General features: G+C 41.4%; 1 protein-coding gene across 35 annotated transcripts in view; it reads left to right on the plus strand.

Annotated features, from left to right (window-relative positions):
- The window catches only part of SORBS2 (sorbin and SH3 domain containing 2), a 434,751-nt gene that overhangs the window by 321,205 nt on the left and 98,137 nt on the right, over nt 1–15,409 (plus strand). For 21 of the 35 annotated variants that reach the window (XM_025207899.1, XM_025207862.1, XM_025207856.1 and 18 more), the window contains one exon: nt 14,891–14,992. The exons of 8 other annotated variants lie outside the window; for them this stretch is intronic. In XM_025207899.1, coding sequence (XP_025063684.1) covers nt 14,891–14,992 — 102 coding nt within the window. Of the gene's footprint in view, nt 1–14,890; nt 15,368–15,409 lie in introns of all 35 variants that reach the window. 6 more of the 35 variants (XM_025207800.1, XM_025207796.1, XM_025207802.1 and 3 more) reach the window with 2 other exon arrangements.

Raw genomic sequence — 15,409 nt, forward strand, 5'->3', positions numbered from 1 at the left:
AGAATTCAGTCACAAGCTGCAGGAAGGATGGTATAGGTCTGGCTCCCTCTAGAGTAGGATCTGGCCCTGCTATCAGAAATAGATTTTAAAAAATACTTCTACAAAGACATATAGATAAAATCTTGGCTCCTTTGTAGTCAGTAGCAAAACTCGTATTGCTAGCATACTTAATGGTTGCTATCAACTACACAGTCAAGAATCTAAGAGAGACACCCCAAAAATCCTAATGTATATGCAGTTCAGTGATATTATTTGAAAAGTATAGTAGATCTGGAGGAAACTTGGGATTTTGCACCTGAAGAAGGATGCATTGCATGTGAAAGCTTGTCTAAGTCTATCCCAACCATGCAGTTGGTTCAATAAAAGACATTGACCACACACATCTTTGCCTCTCAAATATTTCCTGGACCATCACAGCTATATCTTTCCAATTTGAAATAGTTCTTCATCACATTCAGCTCATCAGGGAATCTTTTAGAGCTCTGTATTAGCATGCAGGGTGAGCTTACACATTATATTTAGACAATATTAAATCTGTATATTGTTAAGTGGTATTAAAGTTAGAACAGGGGTGCTCAACATCCGGCATTCAGGGTTCCTTACAGGTTGGAAATGTGGTGGTAAAGGAACAGTAGAAATCAATATTGTCACCCTCCCCTGCTACCAAATTCCCAATCCCCGTGCAGCCCAATCTGAGCTGGACCATGTCCTTTTCCCCCATGTGGCAAACTTGTGGCCAAGCAATGCCACCTTCCCCTGCATGCTGGCCAGACCACGTTCCCTGCTCCTGCCCCAAGCACACCAGATTGGACCCACAGGCTCCAGCTCATGGAGGGTCTGAGCACTGTTCATCCTCCCCGAGGGGGAAAAAGTTTGGGCACTACCAAGTTAGAACATGCTGTGAGCAGTCATACATTAAAAGTTAATATTATTTCTTGCCTGCACAGCTCTGACTTGCTGCTAGAGGTTTAGCAAGCAGGGGCGTGGCTAGGAGCAAGGACATCTGGGCTCTATCCCTGCTCTGGGTGGTGGGCCTGGGAGCAGTGCATCCTGGGGTATTGAAGGGCTGCAAATGGCTCGGTTTATCTCCGTGGAGCAGACTGAAGTTACCCTAATATGAGCTAGGTAGCATGGCTCAGATTTAAGTCTTGCGTGAAGTGGTATAACTTTGAGATTCTTGGAGGGAACTTAGCATAAGTTAATGATCTTAATGTGCAAATACTCACATTCTAAGTGCCCTTAGTATGATCTAACCATAATGTGTAACTTCACCTTAATGTACAAAGCTATTGTACCATAGTTTTGTATATCTGGAGGAGCTGGGGATGTGAGTGGGTAATCAACACTTCCTAAGCATTGGAAAATGGCAGATATAATATAGCTTAAACATTGAATACACATGATGCCCAATAGTTTGAAAAAAATGATTAGTGACTGGAAAAGAGAGACAGCTCCATATGGTCAAGAAAGCCATACAGCTCTGCAATAAGCCAGAATATATCAAAGCTCTTGTCATATATGGACTTCTATTCACACTTCATTTCAAGACTTGTCTGCTGGATTTGGAGAGCAGGCAGAAGTGTGATATGACTCACTGAATGATATTTTATAAACACTCCTACTCAGAGAAAGGTTAAAACCTTCAAAAATATGCATAATGAAAGAACCACTAAAGGGGTAGCAGTATTAGTAGTTTATTATAAAACTACTGTCCTTACCTAGAAGAATGCTTTGAAAGATACCCACCATCCTTCTGGTAATAAGCCCAAGAGATTAAAAAAAAATCCTCTTGAATACAGAAGATCAGACCTTTGGAGAGAATTTAGATTACAATAATAGAATCATAAAAAATTAGGGTTGAAAGGGACTTCAGGAGGTCATCTAGTTCAACCCCGTGCTCAAAGCAGGACCAGCCCTAGCTAGACCATCCCAGCCATGGCTTTGTCAAGCCAGCTCTTAAAAACCTTCAAAGATAGAGATTCTACAACCTCTCTGGGTAACCTGTTCTAGTGCGTTACTACCCTTCTAGTGAAAAAAAAATTCCTAATATCTAACCTAAATTTCCCTTCCTGCAACTTGAGACCATTGCTCCTTGTTCTGTTATCTGCCACCACTGAGAACAATCTAACTCCATCCTCTTTGCAACCACCCTTCAGGTAGTTGAAGGCTGCTACTAAATCTCCTCTCAGTCTTCTCTTCTCCAGACTAAATAAGCCCAAAGTTACTTCAGCTTCTCCTCATAAGTCGTGGACACAAGCCCCCTAACCATTTTCATTGCCCTCTGCTGAACTCTTTCCAATTTGTCTACATGATTTCTGTAGTGAGTGGCTCAAATATTGGACACAATATTCAAAATGTATGTGGCCTCACCAGCGCTGAATAGAGGGGAATACCCACTTGCTTTGATCTGCTGGCAAGACTCCTACTAATGCAGTCCAGTATGCCTTTAGCCTTCTTTGCAATAAGGCACACTGTTGGTTCATATTCAGCTTATTGTCCAGGGTAACCCCCATGTCTTTTTCTGCAGAACTGCTGCTTAGCCAGTTGGTCCCCAGCCTGTACCAGTGCAGAAATTGTTCCAGCCTAAGTGCAGGACTTTGCACTTGTCCTTATTGAATCTCATGAGCGGGAATCCAGGTTTCCCATTTCCCATGGAAAAACAAAAACACTCACAATTTCATTTTAACAGATAAACATGTGGATTTTGCACTTTTGCAAAGAGCTCTTTGGAGACTGACAGAGTTCCAGCCTGCAAGGGGCTGGGGGGAGTGAGAGAAGGGCAGTCAGGCAGGGGGCACCATGTGCACGTGCACACATACACAAGCACATAGTCACCAGGCAGCCTAGAGATCAGGTCCCAGAGGTAAGTCTGTTGGGGAGGGAGGATGGGAAAATGAGGCCCCCATAGGGAAGGAGGGAGGGAGGGACAGGGAGAGGGAATGAGTTGGGCAGGGCTGGGGCTAGGGCTGAGGCTGATACCCAGCCGGGGCAGTGCATGGGGCTTGTGGCCCAGGGCCGGAATGGGCAACTGCAAGGCCTGGGCGGGAAGTGGGATGGAGTTGCGGGCAGCTCATCTGGGAGGCAAAGGGGGCCTGGTTTCCCATCACCGTGCACACTGCTGGGGGGTGAAGGGAAGGTGCCACCCAGATCTGTGCATGGGGTGGGGGTGGGGGACAGATGCAGGCTTCCCACTGCAGGCTTGGGCTCCCTGCTCTGCTGCCCTCTCCCCAGTGGGTGGGACCTAGTGCGACAGGGCGGAGTGGAGCTGTGCAGGGAAGCTCCTTGCTGCTGCAAGCCCTGTGCCACCCTGGTGAGTCACTGCTTGCCCACCTGGCAGCAGCTGGGGTGGCGGTGCAGTGTTGTGTCCCTCACTGCTGCTGGGCAGGTAAGGGGGTGCCTCACAAGGACGGCTTCCCCACCCAGCCCCGCTCTGCCCTGCCATGCCAGGTTCTGCCCACATGCTGCGGAAGCCTCACACCCAGGCTCCACTCCAGCCATGCTGCCCATAGGGGAGGACAAGCCAGGCTCCACACTCCACTTTGCTGCAGCAGCCACCACCTCCCACAGGCAGCAGCTGGAGCTCAGGTGTTGCTGTGAGGGGGTTCGGGGCTGCGGCCCCGGGCCCCTGGCCCTGGTGGCTGGGAGGGGCAGGGGGCTTTCGGTGGGGAGTGAGAGGCACCAGCAGGGCTGGGGGGCTGTGGTTTGGGAGTGAGGGGCCTGGATCTGTGTCCTGGTTAGCAAAGGGGGCATGAGGAGCTCTGATTTTCCATAATAAAAAACCCTAAATCAAATGCCAAAATTTATAGATACTTAGAATTTATTTGATTATAGTGATTATGGCACTGATAGGTTTCCAAATTGCTTTAAATTGTAAATTTAAACATTGTGTTCAATTGATACCTATATATACAGTGCCGTTTCATTTTAATTGAGGGTTTGGGGGTCATTAAATAAGAATACTTGGGGTTTTTATCAGAGAATTTGCGATTTTTAAACAGACAAAACCAGGATCCCTGCTCATGATATTTCTTTTGTTCTAATCCTCCAATTTGTTGAGGTCTCTCTGAATCCTAGTGTATCTACTACTCCCCCCAGCTGGGTGTCATCTGAAAACTTGATGAGGGTGCACTCCAATCCATCTTCCAGATCATTGATGAAAATATTGTACAAAACCAGCCTCAGAACTAACCTCTGGGGCACTCTACTTGATACCAGCTGCCAACTAGACATCAAACCATTGATTACTACCCTCTGAGCCTGATGATCTAGCCAGTTTTCTGTCCACCTTACAGACCATTCATCCAACCCAAACTTCCTTAGCTTGCTTGCAAGAATGTTGTGGGAGACTGTATCAAAAGCCTTGCTAAAGTCAAGGTATATCACATCCACTGATCTCCCTGCATCCACAGATCCAGTCAGCTCATAAAAGGCAATAAGGTTGGTCAGGCATGACTAGCTTTGGTGAATCCATGCTGACTGTTCCTAATCACTTTCTCCTCTGAGTGCTTAGAATTCCTTGAGGACCTTCTCCATGATTTTTCTGGGGACTTAGTCGAGGCTGACTGGTCTATAGTTCTCTGGATCCTCCTTCTTCCCTTTCTTGAAGATAAGCACTATATTTGCCCTTTTCCAACCATCTGGGACCTCTCCCAGTGACTCCTGTCCAAACTGTGTATGGGCAAAAGGAGAGCAGTAGAGAGAGAGCAGGCAAAACAAGAGATATACTTAGACACTAAGATAAGTTTATGAGCCTCACAACAGCAAAGAATCTGAGAAGCTCATTCTTCACTTTGTGCCAAGTTTCTTCATTGTTCACCAGCTGATTTGAGAGATTAGAATACATGGAGTTTGGTCTGCAAAACTACGTCCTGGAAAGAAAATAGTCCTGACAGAATCTTACTGAGACCTAAATTCCAGTGAAAAGCTACTTGTTTATTAGCTTTTTCCCTTCCTTGGAGGGAAAAAAGATCTAACCTGCCAGGGAGCATGTGGCTTTTTGGTTTGCTTGGGTTGTTTTCTTTTGTGCAAGCATTTCTTTTACCAGCCTTTTGGTGCTACTTAAGTGAATCTTCTTTGTAGGGATATAAACTAAGAACTCCAAAAATCATTTCTGTGCAGTTTCAGATAATGCACTTTCATGTCTGTTAGCCACTGACATTGTCAAAGTGCTGCAGACAGGCTGGCAGAGACTGTAAGCTTCATGGGATTGGCACTAAGTAAAGCAAACCTGAAATGGATAGACAGTTCAAGGGACAGAATAACTAAGCCAGCTATTTAGTATTTATTAATGCTTAATATAAAATATTATTAGTACTAATTACTTACTCCTTCCTTGTGGACATCATGGAAGAAATGGATATTCAGGACAGATTTGAAAAAGGAAAGGTGTCCTGGACAGACCAGAATTAGGAAGGATTTCCATGGTTTGAGTGTAACAAGGAAGGTGGTTTAAGGACAGCTGGGAGAAAGCAGACAATAGGGAGTTGGGGTTGATGTCACTAGCACAGCACAGAAAAGAAAAGGATTGTAGCTTTATTGTCCTTTGAAAATGTGCCTTTTAATTTCAGGTGTAAAATATTTTTAAGCCATTCTTTTTTGGTATTTTAGCACATTTATTGAGGCCATTGTTATTGTAGTTATATTACTGGCAACTAAAATATAATTTTGATTAACACCAATCTAACTTCCTCTAAATGTTAATATTAAATACATGACACTATTTGTGTATCTGCTTGAAATGACTTTATATGACTTCAGGAGTTTATATTTCTGTATTGCAGCATAGAACATAATACCCTATGAAAATGTTTGATAACCAGACTAGACACCCAACAGATTTGCTACTAAGAAAAGGAACATAGCAGACAAATAGGCTTAAGGTGAAATATTATACTATATAGTGCTGCTTCCCCCTACATATGGGGAAAGCAAAAGATCAGTCTTGCCAGTAAGGTGGAAGAAAATGTAATATTTTAAGATAAAAAGGGGAGATAGGATGGAAACAGTGTGAACCTTCTAGACAGGTCTGTTTGTAGACAAAGGCATAAACATGCGCATGAGAATGGATATATGCAAGCATGCAGAAGGACAAGAAGTATACACAAGTGTGTTTAAGAGTATGCATACATACATTTGCTGCATGTGAACAGGGTACAGATGCTTGGCTATGCAAGGTATAACAGTTTGTTGGGGGTGCATATTTTCCCACTGGTACCTCTGGGTGCACACTGGTGGTTGCTGTGGGACAAGTGTGTACATACTAGTAATACATGTGTTCACAAAATCTCTTGCTGTATGTATTGGGGCTGTGTGAAGCTTCGGTTGCTGATTTGATTCGGTGGAGATTTGGCCCGATTTGGTGGCCGAATCTCCAAATCAAAATTGAATCAGGAGACCCTTTAATCTCTCTGACTTGAATCAGAACTCTCCAAACTGATTCAGAATGATTTGATGATTCGGACATAGACACAACTTTAAATGTTTTTTCTACATACCTTAAGGTACCAGGCAACTCATGAATGCTGAGATGCTGGGGCAGATGGAGTGTCTCACAGGAGCATGGGGGCGGTCCCCGGCGCACTGGTCAGTAGACCTGGAAGTGGATTAGAAGCACTTCTGGTCCACTTCCAGGTCCACCGGGGAGTATGCTGCGGGTCCCCCAGTGCCCCTCCAACTTGGCAACTGGTGCCTCCTGGGTCTGGAGGGGCACTTGTGGTCCCCTTGCATTTGATTGCTGAGCCGGCGGCACAGGGGGCGCCCCGGTGTGCTCAGCGGTGGACCCAGAACTGGACTAGAAGTACTTCCAGTCCACTTCCAGGTTCACAGCTGAGCACATTGGCGGGGGGGGCCTGCACTCCTGTGGTACGCTCCATCCATCCCATCATCGCAGCATTCATGAGCCATGCCTGGCACCTCAAGGTATGTAGAAAAAATATTAAAGCTGTATCTATGTCCGAATTGCTGATTCTCTGAATCAGCATCGAATCTTCTGATTTGGATTTGGCCGAATCAAATTGGGGAAGTGTTCCGAATCAACAAATCAAAACACTATCCCCAATTTGGGCTGAATCTGAATAGAATACGGCCCGTTTCACACATTCCTAGTATGTATATGTACTGTGTCTTTCTGGGAGCCACTTTCTTTTTTACACAATAATATATATGCTGGCCTTTTTCTCATAGCTGTTGTTTCCCAGCAATACAGGTTTATCACCTAGAGGCCCTAACACCTGAACCTACGTTAAGTAAAGTTATTACAACAGACATAATTAGCCATTGGAACAATCTGGGGTGAATGGATTATTCATCAGTTGAATTCTTTAAATTAAAATTTCCTCAGTCTACTGTACTTATAAGGCATGTATCTGAGCACCTCAGAATCTTTCATGTATTTTTAATAACAGCAGTCCTGTGAGAGACAAAAATTCTGGCATTCTTTATTGAAGTGCAAATCACACAATTCTCCTGCGAGACCAGGGCTTGAACCCATGTCCCATGTCCCAAGCTTGTCTCCTCACTACTGGACTTTTCTTCCTTTTTCAGTAAAATTGTGTTTCTGAACTATCAAGGAGTTATGAGTGTAATGCAGAAATTACTATGTGATATTGTATACTTTGTGTTATGTAAGAGATCAGATTACTGATCAGATTACTGGTCAGATTACATGGATCACTTCTGGTAAAAATAATTCTGTGAACCTGTGGGTCTCATGGGCCAAAAATTAAGTTTTAAAAAAGAAGTTATTTTCTTTTGAAAATCAGAATTTTATTTCCCTGAAGGTATTTAGGAGATTAAGTTAGCTGTAGCAAAATAGTTCAAAAAAAGGAGGGAGGAGAAAGGATACAAATAAGTAGTAGCTCATCTGCTATGGAACAGATTTCATAAGAGATCCAGGTAATCGTGGACTGTCATCTTCTGAGAAACAATAGCAAGAGTAACTAAGAGTGCAGACAGAATTGCAGCTCCCCATTGTAACTCATGGCACTTCACAGGAAATGCCATGAATTACAGTGATCCCCCAAACCCACCAGATGTTCACTGTTAGGTCACAGGGGTTGGGGGATCCAGCTGCAATTTGGAGCAGCTGTGACTTTTCAGCCATTCTCCCACAGCCTCACCCCTCCCTCCTATCCACCCACTTCACCCTTCACGGCAGCTGAAAAAACCTCAGACAAAGCTTTGTCCACTCCCTTCCACCTCTCCCATTCTGAGGACATCACCAGGAGCTGTTCCTGGTGCACAGAGACACAAGTTAATGAAGGTGTTCCACTTTACATTCCCATTACATGAGAGTTCAGATTGTTGCAGGATTGGGCCCTTTTAAAGCACTCTGCAGCTGTGCTCTTCTGTAAGGGCATGGCTGTACAGCACTTTCAAGGGGCTAATTGTGCAACAAACATAACTTCTGTCTGCGTTTTAAGACAACTAGTCTTCCTCAGAGCTTTAACATCTAGGCTGATAGCAGACTCAGAGAAGTAGTGGCTGAAAGGTCCATAGTAACTGCAGAAAGATGGTCTGTCATGCAGGCTAAAAAGCTATGGGAGGGCCAGTTGGAGGAGGAGAAACAAATGCTGCATGAAATTCTTTTTTCAGGTCTGAAATGAGGTGAATGTAAAGACACAAAGTTAATCAGTTAATCACACATTAAGTGGTCATTCAGCCACATGTTCAGTCAATTAATGGCTTGATAAAAAGAGGGATGAGCAACAAAGTTATTTCACAAAATATAATTTTGTGAGTGCAATGATGTAATTATTTTGTAACTGCAATAATTGTTATAAAATGTAATAATTTTGTAACTGCTTCCTGTCATGCCATTAATTGAATGTGTGGCCAGGGGGGCCTGTAGCTGGGAGCCCCATCAGCTGATCAGAGCACCCAGCTCAGAAGGCCATGTGTACCCGCAGCACGGGAGCTCCCAGCTGACAGGCATCCCAGCCACCAGAGCCGGATTAACCCTTTAGTGGGACCTAGGCAAACAAACTCATGGGCCTCCAGCTGAAGATGAAATTTTATATTACTTTTTTTTCACTCAGTAATTTCAATATGTAAAATAAGCACAACTGAGCTCCTTCTTCACTTAGGGCCCTAGACAAGTGCCTAGTTTGCCTATGCCTTAATCTGGCCCTGCCAGTCATAGTGGTGCCCCCCATACTCTGGTGGCTGGGAGACCAAAGATATTGTGATCTCTCAGCTGCATGGGCACATCTGATGCTCAGTCCCACAGTCACACCTCCTGCTATGCACATGTGGCATGGCAGGAAGCATGATTGTGTGGATTGTGCATTAGATCCCATTGCGTACCTGCACGTGCAGAGGGGTCCCTTATTCATCATAACGTGCCCAACTACCAAATAATTCTGAAGAGAACAAAACTCAGAGTGGAAATTTTGTAGCTATGCAGTATGACACAGTGTAGTTGTATATGATATCACTTGTAAAAAGCCTCAAATAACCCTTTTCTATGTAAGAGCAGAGAAATACTTTATTGATTTGGACTGGAATACAAATGACATGGTAGATGATAAAAGGGGCTATATTTATCTAAAAGCCACTTACTGAGACCGATGGAAATGTACTACTTTCAGGAAATTGAATTATATTTCTTCACTAAGCAAACTCTTGGCTGTCATGGCATACTCAACTAGCAGTAAAACTAGCTATGAGACTAGGAGGATTCATAGATAAGGTGAGACTTTGGGATGATACAAGGTCTTCAGGAAAGATGTTATTTTTTAAACTTTCTTCAGCCTTCTGTTTTAAAAGCTGGCAAAGTCCATTCTATAGAGCTGTTCAGAATTTTTTCTATTGCATTTTTTCCACAAAAATGTGAGCACCAAACTATTTCCGTCAAAAAATAATTTTGTTGATAAAAATTATGTACTTTTCTGTGGAAAATAATACATTCGTTTCACAAAGGTAAAATCATTCTGCTGACAGTTCTATTTTATTGAAAATCAATTTTGATGGAAATTTTGACCAGCTCTAAATATAAAGTCTTGAATGTCAGGAGCACTAACAAAACTTTACTGTTATTTCAGTGACACAGTTTACAGGTGACACTGCAATTTCACATGGTTTTGCACTTTATTGCTCCTGCAGAAAGTTGCGTATTTGGAAAAATGAACCCTTTAGAATCAGGTATTTGTCCAAAATTTAGGATTAAATAACATTTTATTAATATGAAACCTCCAGTCAGATTCTGCTATTTAAAATGCATTTTACTATAGATACCAACATTTACATTAATGCTGATTTGCAGTTCTGCAGAAATCATTCCAATATCTCTAGTCAAAGTTTTCAAAATCAGATACCTAAAGCTCAACACACAGATTCACAAATAGACCCATTTGTAAACAGACTGATTTTGAGAGGTGCTGAACACACACAGAATTTTATTTAATTGAGATGTAAATGTGAGTTTAGGAACTTAACTTTCAGTCAAGCTTAGAAGTGTTAAGCCCAGCTTTCAACATAAAGAATAAGAGGTATTTTTACCCATTTATGTAAGAGTGTGGGTGTACCTGAATGCTTGTATGCTATCATACATAATATATTTTCTCACATACCACATGCCCCCAAATTGGACAACGCATCTTGTTTTGAGAAACCAAAATGAAGAAGTCTTCCCTGCCACAGCACAGGATCACCGTGGCTGAATGCCTCTGGGTGATGCATCACTCACCCTCTCCTTCCAGCTCCAAAGCTCAAACTTTAATGCTGTCAGAGCTATTGCCAATTTGGCTGCTTGAGCTTTGGAGCTGAAAGGAGAAAGAGAGTGACACTGAGAATGTCACAGCCCCTGGCAGCCATTATAGCATCCCCATGTTTCCATTCTGGTGCAGAAATAAGCTTCCACACTTAAAAATTCACCCCAATTTTGCTAATTTCTGGGGGGAAAGGTGTGTGTGTTATGTGAGTAAATACAGTATTAAAATTAGTTCATTCACTCCTCTCTGAGTTACTTCATCTGTGTATTGACTGTTGAAGCAAGGCCAGCAATTTGGTGGCACATTATCATGCATCATATTATGTTGCACTAATTCACAAAACTTATAATAAAATGCTATGAGTCTGTCTTTAAAGACCATATTGTACCACATCTGCTCATTTTACGTGAATTGTCTGGATGCTTTAGGCTTCTTGCCCAACATTTTGCCATCCATGACCTTGCTACATAGTAACATATAAAAACAAACAAAAGCAAAAAACCCCAAAACAACAAAACAGCTTATTTGGAACTTTTCATCATAGAGAAGAATATGCTGACATTTCTATGTCTTTCACAAGCACAAATAATGAGATCATATTTAGAAGTCCCACGGCTTCTGATAGCTATCTGTTCAGCTGTTTTCCAATTTCTGTAATTTGCATATTCAAAATACCTACCAGTAATAGATCCAACAAAACTTGGGCTAGTTTTGCTTGGTACATGGCAATAATTAACTTGATCCATTTCCTACTGAAGTTAATGGAATCTGTATCTGTAAATCAGTATTTACAGTTGTCCTGAAGTGCTGCCTTTGATCTGGTACTTCAGGAATTGAATCCACAAGCTATGAATGATCAGAGATAGAAGATGGTATGCTCTGGGTAGACAGTAATATGGGTTGCTAAATATTTCCATTGCTTAAAGCTTGCTGTCATTCTATGTTGGGAGGTACCCACAGTTTTTTGAAATTGTTTAGTCCATCTTCAAAAAAATGTTCATTTTAATATCAGTGATGACATCTTTCAAAAGGAATGGTAATAGCTATGCCTGTGACAGAAAGTCTATTACTGTCAAAAACATTAAAGTTTACCTTCACAGAACTGACAGAATTCATTAGGAAGTGCTTAGAGTTTCAAGGCTCCTTGTACATGCATTTTAAGTTTGATATCTTTACATTCTTTGAGAGAACAATGAGATTTTTATTTTTGACAATGCTGACAAATACCACGTGTTAACTTTTTCTGAATCCAATTTTATTTTCTCTCTGGATGCACCCTGGATATCCCTTCCCTTATTGTCCACCTCTCCTTTTCTCAAGCATGCAAGTTGTGATCCTGTATAGAAATTGGAAAACAGGTCAGTGGTGTTCAACTTCCAGCCCACTGAACTGTCATCTGGCCTGTGGCCCTCCCTCAAGTCCAGAAATTTGGCATCAGGAGAGTGGCAGTAGCATTAATTGCTCCAAGAGCCATGGCAATTAATGTTTACATTGCTCCCCCATCATCATTGCCAGACCCATGGGAGCCCCACAGTCCAGATGATATGGCCCTATGCTCCAGATGGCTCCAGTGCAGGGTCACCCCATGACAGATTCAGGGCACAGGGGTGCATAAGGTTACCGGATGTGGGGTGGCCCACAGGATGCGCCCACTGTGTTAAGCTATTTGGTTTCCTGTATCTCCAATATAACAATTTAGCTATTTTAGCTCACAAACACCTCTAACCATTTTTTCTGTCATTGCTTCTTAGAGGACATCTCCTCTCAAGGACTTTTGGGGCTTCCTGTTTTCAGGGCCTTCTAAAAATATATTACCTCTAATAGGTCACTTTTCTGGCTCATGCCTTTTTACTGAACTGAATAGAATAATCTTAGTCTTAAGTATTACTGATAGCCCTGTGTTCCCTTTATTACCTATGTATCTGACAATGAGCTGTATCCAAAAGTGAGCTGTGAAAGTCATGCATACACCTTGATGGAACCATTGTGTACCTTAAACAACTGATTTTTCTGTTGTGTAACTGTAACTTGTAAATATTCATGTGATTGTCTTTCATTGGACAGTACAGTACTAATATCAATTTGTGACTGACACAAATGCTTTAACTACTCTTTTGGCTTATTTCTTAGAGAGTTTCGCTGATAGATCAGTCAAACATCTTCCAGCCAAAAGTGTTAAAATAGGGGGTTTGTTAATGGAGAATGACACCAGTTAAATTCAGAATCATGAGTCATTCTGACCATTATATCAGGTCTACTTTCTAAAACAAAAATATAGTCTTTTACAGGATAATTTGCCATAAAATGATTTCCAGGATAGAAAATTCAAAGACTTAGCTCTTTTTGGGTACATCATTGATGTTATAACTCCAAATGTAATCTCTCAGTCTATTTGGAGCACTTAATTTCTATTCTCTTGTTTAAGATTCTGTAACTCTTAATTCCTGGAACTTAATGGGACTCTTCATATAAACACTTGTTGACATGAGAAATGGTTATGGAACTAGATGTTTAATGGATCTCATAAGCGTCATGATCTGGGTTATGCACCTATATACTGTGAAGGGGTTTAAAATGCTCGCTTGAAAGCATTCAGATGCTGGATTGAAAGATTATTCTAAATGCTTAGGAAAATCTGTTAGATTTTTAAGGGGATTTTAAAGGAACTGGAGTTAAAGCTGTCTCTTCCAAGTAGAGGAAATAACTATGGTATCTTCAGTAACAGTATGATAGCTGTGAGTAAACATTGCTTTTTTTTAAATATGGTAGACGTTGTGTGGTATATTGTCCTATAATTTATAAAGATTTTAAATCCTCAGAATCTCCCCCTTGGAAAGATTCTGCATTTTCTCAGCCCTCAGAGGCGAAATTATTAGTGCTGAGGTAGGCAACATTTCTTTAAAATGTGCTGAGGTAGGCAACATTTCTTTAAAATGTGTTTCAATTTGTCGTGTAATATGTCGGTAACTGACAGGAAGCTCTTAGCTGACAGCATAGAAAATTATCATGTAGTTGCTTAACAGGGAGTTGTTGCCAGTACACTTTTCATGTACCTTTAATTAAGAAAAAAGGCGAAGCTTGTACTTTTTGAACAAGTTTTTGAATCAGATCAAGTTCAGTATGTTATGTCTGATTTAAAGCATCAGAACACAAAGCTCATCCAGCATTTGGCAAACTTCCCAAAGCGCTCTCATTAAAATGTTCACATATTCTTAAGAACACTCTTACCCTGATTTTAAAGCCAGCCAAACATTATGTATGTTTCAGTACTAAACCATCCCTGCAGAACTTCCTTTTACCAATCCTCTTGCAACTTCTCACATTTAAGCCCAGTAACCTTAGTAACTAATATGTCTTTTAATCTTGAAAAGGCTCCCTTCCTCTATACAAGTTGTGACCCAGTAGGACTACAGGGTGCCTCCAGGGCTGAAATTCTAAAACTATCAATATGTTTTACTTTTATCAGTGAGGCAGTGGAAAAGTGTTAATCCACTGGAAGAGGCAAAAAATCCAGAATCCATTGTTTAAAACTAATGTGTACATTTTTTATATAACTGGAATTATTTCAGTCTATTTTTGTGCAGTCCTGCTAATTCATACATTACCAATTGTTTCAAAAAATCTGATGGAAAATTTACCTTGTTTAGGAGAAAGGAAGGGTAAATATTTATGACAATTGCATAAACCTTATATGACTATGCTTTTATGAGCCAAATTAATGGGGTGTTTTTGCCTGAAAGCCTGCAAAGAACAATTTTTCCAACTATTTAGTTGGTCTAATAAAATATATCGTATCTACCCAAAGAACCTTGTCTGCCAAATTAACAGTGGCACTCTCAAATCTCATATTTATGTAAAGCAGAAAATTCTACAGTTATCCTACTCAAATTTCAATTCTAGATATTAAAACATAAAACACATTGTGAATATTTATCCCAGAATACTGTGGTATCTGGCATTGCTTCCAGTACTCAATGGATTCATTTTCTTTCTGCTTTCCTACTTTAATATAGTGTGTGATTGATTGATTTTCTAATCTATGTGAACATGAATTTCCTGGGAGTGTTTAAAAACTTACATTTCAGTGATCCTCCTACGCACAGTAAAAGGCAAAGGGGAAAGGGTTTTTTTATTAATTTGGTAATATGTTTTCTTTTCTTATTTTTTTTCTCAAACCTCAGCTTGGAAACCAGAAAGTAACTGCCAATGTGATGGAGGTAAATGCTTCACAGACACACAGACAAACTGCAACAGAAGCTTCTCCACTGCCTCCTCCTTCTGTGGTACCAGTTAACAGAACCTCTTTCTCACCAGACAATGACACCCATCTAGCATCATTTACTTTGCCAGCACTTGATGATATTTTGCCTTCACGCTTTTATAAAACCCCAGCCCTTTCACATTTTTCATATAAATGCCCTTTCATAGCTCCTGAAAATATTATCCACAGGAACGAAACAGCCTCTGTAATGACAGACTCTGCCATGAGCGAGTACTCCTCCTGCACAGTGAGTGAGTCCTCCACAGCCATTCTAGATGAGCTGCAGACTTGTAACTATGATACTACTGACTGTTCTGAAACACCTTCCCCAACCTTGAGCCAGATGTCTGCTGTGTCAGATGGTGCCACCTTAACCACCACTGCTGCCACTTCTCATGTAATTATCCTTCCTTTTTCCTCCTTCATTTTGTTCCAAAAG

The sequence above is a fragment of the Alligator sinensis genome, unplaced genomic scaffold (genome assembly GCF_000455745.1).
Source record: "Alligator sinensis unplaced genomic scaffold, ASM45574v1 scaffold528_1, whole genome shotgun sequence".
Classification (NCBI taxonomy): Eukaryota; Metazoa; Chordata; order Crocodylia; family Alligatoridae; genus Alligator; species Alligator sinensis.